The 9889-nt window shown below is 42.9% G+C and overlaps 1 protein-coding gene across 1 annotated transcript in view; it reads right to left on the bottom strand.

The window, feature by feature from the left end:
- The window catches only part of scfd2 (sec1 family domain containing 2), a 461156-nt gene extending 452369 nt beyond the window's left edge, over window positions 1–8787 (bottom strand). The window contains exon 1 of the mRNA XM_085969951.1: window positions 8621–8787. Coding sequence (XP_085826077.1) covers window positions 8621–8742 — 122 coding nt within the window. The 5' untranslated portion in view covers window positions 8743–8787. The remainder of the gene's footprint in view (window positions 1–8620) is intronic.
- Between the last annotated feature and the right edge of the window lie 1102 nt (window positions 8788–9889).

The following is a 9889-nucleotide window of genomic DNA, read 5'->3' on the forward strand; positions in this document are numbered from 1 at the left end:
CTGCCCCTTCAGGTGAACATTAAAGATCCTATCGTACTATTTGAAGAGGAGATGGGGAGTTCTCCCGATTTCTTGGACAATATTTATCACTCAACCAACATCATTACAACAGATTACCTGGTCGATGACCTCACTGCTGTTTGTAGGACCTTGCTGTGCGCAAATTGGCTGCCACGTTTCCCTACAATACAGCAGTGACTCCACTTCAAATGGTACTATTAGCCGTGAAGCACTTTGGGATGTCTTCAGGTTGTAAAAGGCATTATATAAAAGGCAAGATCTTTTTTCATTTGCATGATGAAATTTCAGAACATTATGAAAGGCATTCTGATTTTTTTTTTTTTTAAATCTTTGCCATCAAAAAAGTAGTACTTTGTTACAGTTGAGACATACTGAAGTGTCAAACTATTACTCACAGCACAATTCCCAAAGCAAATAGACACAGTTCCAGGCTCTGAATAGTTATATAATAAAGTTAAAATTTTATAATGCACACTACCTGCACAAATTAACCCTACTTCCTCTGTCATGATTATACAGTTGCACTTATATTTCTGCTACGACTATGTCAACAGTGGGTGTCACTCCTGGGTATTTTAACTACCTAGACTGTAAGGTATGTATAATTACCATTATACTTACCTTCAGTCCTTCTGCAACTCCAGATCTTTTCTCAGTCATGTTTTGCTTCTCTCACTCTTTCTCTTCTTTCAGGTGGAGATGGAGGGTGGGGTTATGAGGCAGATGTGGCTGGAGCTACAAAGCAGATTCTGGGTTGTGGATGGGAGAAGTGATGCAACCAAGGTTTGAGGTAGGTTTCAGGTCGTGGATTGAGAAAGGTGCAAGATGTTTCTTCACTTCCCATACCCCTATGCAATATGCCCTTATTGAGATTGTTTTCTATGCTTTCCAACTAATGGCTTACTGCCTGCATGCTACTGTATTCCTTGCATTTCTTTTGGGATTCCGCTCATCTTGCATTTTGCTTCTTGTTTCATGTCCCCCTCCCCTGAACTCCTCCTGCTTTTCTGTCACTGACTTGCCCCCATCTGCACTCCGATCCTTTGTTGTTGCCATTTGCTCTCCTTTTATTGACTGCCTCACTTCCACTGTGGGTCTTTTGCAGTAGTCCCTCACTGCCTCTATCCTGTTCTTGATGTCAACGAGCATCACCACTACATCGGCCTCCTAACCTCCATGTCTCATGCCCCTATTGCGCAATCTCCATACCTGCTTTCTCGGACAAGCTATTCTGCCCCCACCATTCGACAACTGCCCATCTGTGGCTGACCATTCCCCATCATACACCTTGTCTGGACGTTACCCCATCTTCACCCGTCTTCCAGAGGAGATGTTAAACAGAGGTCCTGTCTGCCCTCTCAGGTGGATGTACAAGATCCCATGGCTCTATTTTGAAGAGGAGCAGATGAGTTATCCCCAATGTCCTGGCCAATATTTATCCCTCAAATCAACATCACAAAAACAAATTATCTAGTCATTATCACATTGCTGTATGCAAATTGTCTGCTGCGTTTCCTACTTTGCAACAATGACTACACTTCTAAAAGAACTTCATTGGCTGTAAAGCGCTTTGGGACGTCCGGAGGTCATGAAAGACACTTTATAAATGCAAGTCTTTCTGTCTTTTTACAACAGCTGACCCATCAGCTCATAACAACCCCAGCCACACATCCATGCCTGCAACTATCAGACAGTGCACGGACTTAAACAGGTGTCCTAATGAAGGTGCCCCGGCTGTAGAGGTGAGCACTATGTGCAGTACACGCTCACCTGCACCGATTTGGTAAGCAATCTCTGCAGAGCAGTTTTCAATAGAGCTGCCAAACCTCAAAATCAATGCAGTGTGCGCATCTGCTCCTCTGAAGCGAGATGAAATAATTAGGCTCTGGATTGAAAAAGAAGTTTGGCAGTTCTGTTGATATAATTCCTGCAGAGATTGGCGATATCATCACTGGAAGCAAGTGCATATTAACTAGACTACTCCACTCATTGAACATATTCAAGACTGAGATCAATCGATTTTTGGACACTAAAGGGGTATGGGATTGGGCGGGAAAGTGGAGTTGAAGTAGAAGATCAGCCATGATCTTACTGAATGGTGGAGCAGGCTCGAGGGGCCGTATGGCCTACTCCTGCTCCTATTTCTTATGTTCATGCACTCTCACGTTGCCTCGGAATCACCCACCTCTAGCTAATTTTCCCCATCCTCTATTGTGACGGCTCCCATCCCCATTCTGGAACCAATCTGGCCACTTTTTTTGTAATTTTTCTATTCCAATCCCACACCCCTCTACTCTTCACTAAATCAGAAATGTATCTAATTTTCTTTGGGATACTTGAGCTGACTTACTGCAGTCGGTGCGAATCCATTGCACAAAGTGATGACTTTAATCCTTAAGTAGTAATTTGTTGCACTAGGTTTTGCTTGTTTATAAATCAACCATGTTCTTCTGTCTTGGTTTTGCACAAAATACTGCATAGTAGACTCATGACGACGGTCAGAGCATGTGGAGTCAGGGGACTAGCAGCAATGGCCGAATAATGGTTTTTAATGTTATGGTAGATGTAGAGAAGATGTTTCCACTTGTGGGGAGCTTGGGAACAGGAACAGGAGTAGGCCATTTAGCCCTCGAGCCTGTCCCACCATTCAATGAGATCATGGCTGATCTGTGACCCAACTCCATATACCTGTCTTTGCCCGATATCCTTCAATATCTTTGGTTAGCAAAATCCTATCATAGAAATTTACGGCACAGAAGGAGGCCATTTGGCCCATCGTGTCTGCGCCAGCTGAAAAAGAGCTATCCAGCCTAATCCCACTTTCCAGCTCTTGGTCCGTAGCCTTGTAGGTTACGGCACATCAATGCATATCCAAGTACTTTTTAAATGCAATAAGGGTTTCTGCCTCTACCACCCTTTCAGGCAGTGAGTTCCAGACCCCCACCACCCTCTGGCTAAAAATAAGTTCCCCTCAACTCCCCTCTACTCCCCTCTAATCCTTTTACCAATTACTTTAAATCTATGCCCCCTGGTCATTGACCTCTCTGCTAAGGGAAATAGGTCCTTCCTATCAACTCTATCTACGCTCCTCATAATTAAGGTGTATAAAATTAAGTCCCCACTCAGCCTCCTCTGTTCCAAAGAAAAAAGCCCCAGCCTATCCAATCTTTCTTCAGCTAAAATTCTCCAGTCCTGGCAACATCCTCATAAATCTCCTCTGTACCCTCTCTGGTGCAATCACATCCTTCCTGTAATGTAGTGACCAGAACTGTACACAGTACTCTAGCTGTGGCCTAACTAGTGTTTTATACAGTTCAAGCATAACCTCCCTGCTCTTATATTCTATGCCTTGGCTAATAAAAGGAAAGTATCCTATGCCTTTCTTATCTATCCAATCGTAGCCAGAAAATCACTACAATGGTCTCTCTTCCCACTCCCGTATCGTTACCTTTGGTGTCCCCCAAAGATCTATCCTTGGCCCCGTCCTATTTCTCATCTATATGCTGCCCCTTGGCAACATCATCCAAAAATGTGGCTTCAGTTTTCCCATGTATGCTAATGGCACCCAGCTCTACCTCACCACCACTTCTCGTGACCCTGCCATGGTCTCTAAATTGACACACTGCTTGGCCAACATCCAGCACTGATGAGCAGAAATTTTCTCCAATTAAATATTGGCAAGACTGAAGCCATTGTTTTCGGGCCACGCCACAAACTCCGTTCCCTAGCCACCGACTCTGTCCCTCGCCCTAGCATCTGTCTGAGGCTGAACCAGATTGTTTGCATCCTTAGTGTCATATCTGACCCCGAAATGAGCTTCCGAACACATATCCGTGGCATAACTAAGAACGCCTATTTCCACCTCCGTAACATCGCCCGTCTCCGCTGCTGCCGAAACCCCCCATCCCTGCCTTTGTTACCTCTAGACTTGATTATTCCAATGCACTCCTGGCTGGCCTCCCACATTCTACTCGATGTAAGCTTTAGGTCATCCAAATCTCGGCTGCCCGTGTCCTAACTCACACCAAGTCCCGTTCACCCATCAACCCTGTGCTCGCTGACCTACACTGGCTTCCAGTTAAGCAACGCCTCGATTTCAAAATTCTCATCCTTGTTTTGAAATCCCTCCATGGCCCCGCCCCTCCCAATCTCTAATCTCCTTCAGCCCCACAACACCACCCCCTCAACCCCGAGATATCGGCGCTCCTCAAATTTTGCCCTCGAGCATCCCTGACTATAATCGCTCAACCATCAGTGGCCGTGCCTTCAGCTGCCTAGGCCCTAAGCTCTGGAACTCCCTGCCTAAACCTCTCCGCCTCGCTACCTCCCTTTCCTCCTTTAAGACGCTCCTTAAAACCTACCTCTTTGAGCAAGCTTTTTGTCATCTGCTCTAATTTCTTATGTGGCTCGGTGTCAATTTTTTGTCTTGTAACACTCCTGTGAAGTGCCTTGGGACGTTTTACTACGTTAAAGGCACTATATAAATACAAGTTGTTGCTGCATGTCTTCTTAACCACCTTATCTACCTGTCCTGCTACCTTCAGGGATCTGTGGACATGCACTCCAAGGTCCCTCTGTTCCTCTACATTTCTCAGTATCCTACCATTTATTGTGTATTCCCTTGCCTTGTTAGCCCTTTCCAAATGCATTACCTCACACTTCTCCGGATTGAATCCCATTTGCCACTTTTCTGCACTCCTGACCAGTCCGTTGATATCTTCCTGCAGTCTACAGCTGTCTTCCTCATTAGCAACTACACGGCCAATTTTTCTATCATCTACAAACATCTTAATCATGCCCCCAACACTGAAGTCTAAATCATTGATATATACCACAAAAAGGGACCTCGTACTGAGCCCCACTGGAAACAGCCTTCCAGTCACAAAATCACCCATCAACCATTACCCTTTGCTTCCTGCCACTGAACCAATTTTGGATCCAACTTGCCACTTTCCCTTGGATCCCATGGGCTTTCACTTTTCTGACCAGTCTGCCATGTGGGACCTTGTCAAAAGCCTTGCTAAAATCCATGCAGACTACATCAAATGCACTACCCTCATAAAACCTCCTTGTTACCTTGTTACCTCCTCAAAGGATTCAATCAAGTTAGACTGTCCGTGCCTTTCTAAAAGGACGATTAATACCTTCACTCAGAATTTTTCCAATAATTAGCCCACCACCAAGATTAGGCCGACAGTAATTAGTCGGTCTCTCTCTTTCTCCCGTTTTATTTTATATAAACAGTACAACGTTAGCAGTCCTCCAGCACCACACCTGTAGCCAGAGAGGATTGGGGGCCAGAGGCGCTGCTAATTCCTCCCTTGCTTGTGCACTTGGATCATCATCCTCCTCCTCCCTCCTCCTCCCTCCTCCTCCTGATTTACTTTCAAGTAGCTGTTTCCAGTCAACTTTTGCTAAATCACATTTCAGCTTAGTAAAATTGGCCTTTTCCCAATCAAGAACTTTTACTCCTGGTCTAGCTTTGTCCTTTTTCCATAACTACGCTAAATCTAACTGAATTATGATCACAATCACCTAAATGCTCTCCCACTGATAGCACTTCCATCTACCCAGCTTCATTCCCTGCAACTCAGGCCAGAACTACCGCCTCGCTTATTCAGCTTGCTACGTACTGGCTAAAAAAGTTCACCTGAATGAATTAAGAATTCTGCACCTCTATTTTTTACACTGATTCTATCCCAGTTAATTTTAGGGTAGTTGAAATTCCCTACTGCCCCTATTGTTTTTGTACTTCTCAGCAATTTGTCTACATATTTGCTCTTCTATCTCCCGGACTATTTGGGGGTCTATAGTACACTCCCAGCAGTGTGATTGTCCCTTTTTTGTTCTTCAGTTCAGTTCATTATTTGACGATCCTTCTAAAATATCATCCCTCCTCACAGCTGTAATTATTTCTTTAACCAATATTGCACCCCACTCCTTTTTTATTTCCCTCTCTATCTCGTCAGAAAATCCTGCAACCAGGAATATTAAGCTGCCACTCCTGTCCTCAGCCATGTTTCAGTAATAGCTATGGTATCATACTTCCACATCTGTACCCTCAGCTCATCTGCCTTATTTACTAGACTTCTTGCATTGAAGTATATACCATTAAGCACTGCCAAACCCCTTTGCTGTCTATTTTCTAGCCTTTGTTTCCTCGGTTTTCCAAACTCACTGACTAATATCAATCCCAGATCTAAAATTAACAATTGATCTATCATCAACTGCCATTTGCAGAAGAGTGTTTCAAACTTCTACCATCATTTGCGTGTAGAAGTTTCGTAACTTAACTCCTGAAAGATCTGGCTCTAGTTTTTAGACTATGTCTTCAGTCCTAGACTCTCCAACCAGCAAAAGTAGTTTCTCTCTATCTACCCTATCAGTTCCCCTTAATCTCTTGAAAACTTCGATCAAATCACCTTTAACCGTCTAAATTTCTTGGGAATAGTTTGCATAATCCCTTGGAGTCCAGGGCTCTAAAACTAGGGACTTTCGATACAAGATATTCACTAATAAATCCAATAAAGAATTCAGGAGAAACTTCTTTACCCAGAGAGTGGTTAGAATATGGAACTTGCTACCACATGGAGTGGTTGGTGAATAGCATAGATGTCTTTAATGGGAAGCTAGATAAGTACATGAGAGAAAGGAACATAAGGATATGCAGATAGAGTTAGATGAACTAAATAGGAGGAGGCTCATGTAGAGCATAAACACCAGCATAGGCCGGTTGGTCCGAATAGTCTATTTCTGTGCTGTAAATTCTATGTAATGCCTCGCAAGATTCACCTCATTATTATTTTAAAAATAGTATTTTTTTCTCCTAACATATCAAATTTAATTTCCACAGCCTCCCTATAATTAATTGACCGGTTACCCTTTTCTGAATCTTTTTTCAAGTGTGGTGGCCTCACAAGTTGCAGCAACTTTGCCAATAGTGTAATGGAGTTTTTCATTCCATTAGTCTGGGCTGGATTTGAATTGAGGTTCTGGAAGTGAAATGGACATCTATCCTCTGAAAGCCAGAACATTTAACTTCAATAATATCAGCTGATGCAACTTTCAATGTGACATAAAATATTCCAGAAAGGGCCGAAAGCCATTTCATATAAAAATGTGATGGTTATTTCCTTCAATGGCTTAGTGGATAAATGCATCACCCAGTGTAGTTTCAAGCCATAGGAACCAGGGAGTTCCGTGTTGAATTTGCTTATATCTACCAGGGTGACAATCTGTGCTATGGAAAAGTAAAAAGTAAATCATCGAGATTCATATTCTTGATCGCTATCCAGTGACAAGTGCTAGATAGTGCAAGTAATGAACAGGTTTCTACTCAGATCATGTTTTCTATCTTCTCTTAAAGATTGGAATCATTTTTGCAACTTTCCATTGGTTGTTGTGGCAGAGTTAACCTTCAGTCTGACCTACGCTATACACTCGTCCAACCTTCCAACCTGGGAATGCTGGCAGTGGGTGACAAAAGCTGAAAACGTTCCACTGCTTTAATTATTCTCAGGATGTAGGCGGCCCAGAGAAGACCTTACCTATTGCCCATCCGAGTAGACATTGTTTGTACAAGTGAGTGACTTGCAAGAGCATGTCAAGAACCATTAAGAGTTACTCATGTAGCTTGGGGCTGAATGCACATAAAAGCCAGTCCAAGTAGGGATGGGCAGGTTAACATCCCTGATGCGCATTTGAAAGACAGTTGGGCTTTTAACAATAATCTGGTAGCATTTATGTTCTTTTTTCCTGGTGCCAACTCTGAAGATGCCAGATTTATTGAATTCAATTCCACAACTTGTCAGTCTGTTGCCAGTCCAATACCACAGTCGCTGTACTACTTTACCCCAACGCCTCAGGAAGAAAATCCCTCACCCGGAGAAACAAAAAAAAAAATCAACTCTGAACCCCCAAAACTTAAAAAATATTTTAGTTCAATTTGGAACATCCTTCATTTACACCCTCACAGTAGACTATGCAAGTATAATTTTCTTCCTGAATAGTCTAGTTTATCCCATGAAACATAAGCCCATATTATTTGCCATTCGCATGAATCATATCTTACATTCTTTTTGTTTGTTCTGGGATAGCTTTTGTGCATATTCATCAAAAATAGCTCTGGATATCAGAATTGCATTTACCATCTGTGTACTGAATTGTGCAACTAATCCTTTATTACATCTTCTTTAGCCACCACTCCTCCAGTATAAATAGTTAATAGCTTACCTCCAACCAAACTGAACACAACAAAAGATATTAAAAGCATTAATATTTTCACAAGCTTCACATGTAGTTCAAAATATTCCAAAAGCCCTTAATTGTGCTATCCACTCCCACACATTTTATTACACTGTATATAAAAATTAAAAAGGCAATGTCAGAAGCAACATACAGTAAATGCTGACTTGATAACTTAGATTGGTAATGGTGAGTCATATCCAGTTTTGATTGTGCAAAGAAGCAGTTATCAAAGATCACCGCTAACCACAACATATTAGATCACAAGGTACAACTTTTCCACATTGGTGTAGAGCCATGAAAAATACCTCGACAGTACAGTATTCCAGTACCGGTTTGTTTAAAAAGGCCTTACTTTGGTTGGGATAAGCATCCTGGAGCGATCATATTCTGGGTTTCCTCGTTATTTTGGACAGCTGTTAGGTCCACCATATTAACCTTCACATCATTGGTGAGCCCTGGAAACTTGGGCAGCATGCTAAGAATCTTCTCAACTAGACTGTCACCATGGTGAGCAACAGAACCTGCAGAAAAATAAAATGTTTGTTATATTTACAAAATTTAACTTTTTCTTACGGACAAAATATGTAGGCAAGTGTTACAACAACCTTTTGCTCTTCCTTATGTGCCTATTCTCTGTCTAAGATTGCAGAAACCACTCAGAATAAAAGGGCAATCACAAAACAAGAGAAGTGGACAAGAATCTCAAAAGTGGATTTAAAAGGCTTGGTGGCACGCCAAGATCCAGTAAGAAGCTCCAATGCTCCACCAGACTCAATTATTAGGCAGGGATGCAACACAAAGAACTCAAACAATTTAGATTTTGTTAAATGTAGGGTTAGCTCCCTCGATGGCTCAGCACATCAGTAGTTGAGCCGTATAGACCAGGAAAGTCCTAGATGTGATTCCTGATCTGGGTTGAATTAGACAATTTCCGCCAGGGCAACCATAGGGTTGCAACAACTGGCTTTAGCAGTTGTGGCTTGAAGTAGAGAGAGACACAATCATAGAAGCATAGAAAGTTACAGCACGGAAGGAGGCCATTTCGGCCCATCGTGTCCGCGCCGGCCAACAAAGAGCTATCCAGCCTAATCCCACTTCCCAGCTCTTGGTCCACAGCTCTGCAGGTTACAGCATCCCAAGTGCACATCCAAGTACTTTTTAAATGTGGTTAGGGTTCCTGCCTCTACCACCCTTTCAGGCAGTGAGTTCCAGACCCCTACAACCCTCTGGGTGAAGAAATTTCCCCTTAAATCCCCTCTAAACCTTCCACTGATTACTTTAAATCTGTGCCCCCTGGTTTTTGACCCCTCTGCTAAGGGAAATAGGTCCTTTCTATCCACTTTATCTATGCCCCTCATAATTTTATACACCTCAATAAAGTCTCCCCTTAGCCTCCTCTGTTCCAAGGAAAACAAACCCAGCCTATCCAGTCTTTCCTCATAGCTAAGATTCTCTACTCCCGGCAACATCCTTGTAAATCTCCTCTGTACCCTCTCTAGTGCAATCACATCGTTCATGTAATGTGGTGACCAGAACTGCACACAGTACTCTAGCGGAGGCCTAACTAGTGTTTTATACAGTTGAAGCATAACCCCCCTGCTCTTGTATTCTATGCCACAGC

The sequence above is a fragment of the Somniosus microcephalus genome, chromosome 2 (genome assembly GCF_052327205.1).
Source record: "Somniosus microcephalus isolate GS21.2 chromosome 2, FLI_Smic_1.0, whole genome shotgun sequence".
NCBI lineage: Eukaryota > Metazoa > Chordata > Chondrichthyes > Squaliformes > Somniosidae > Somniosus > Somniosus microcephalus.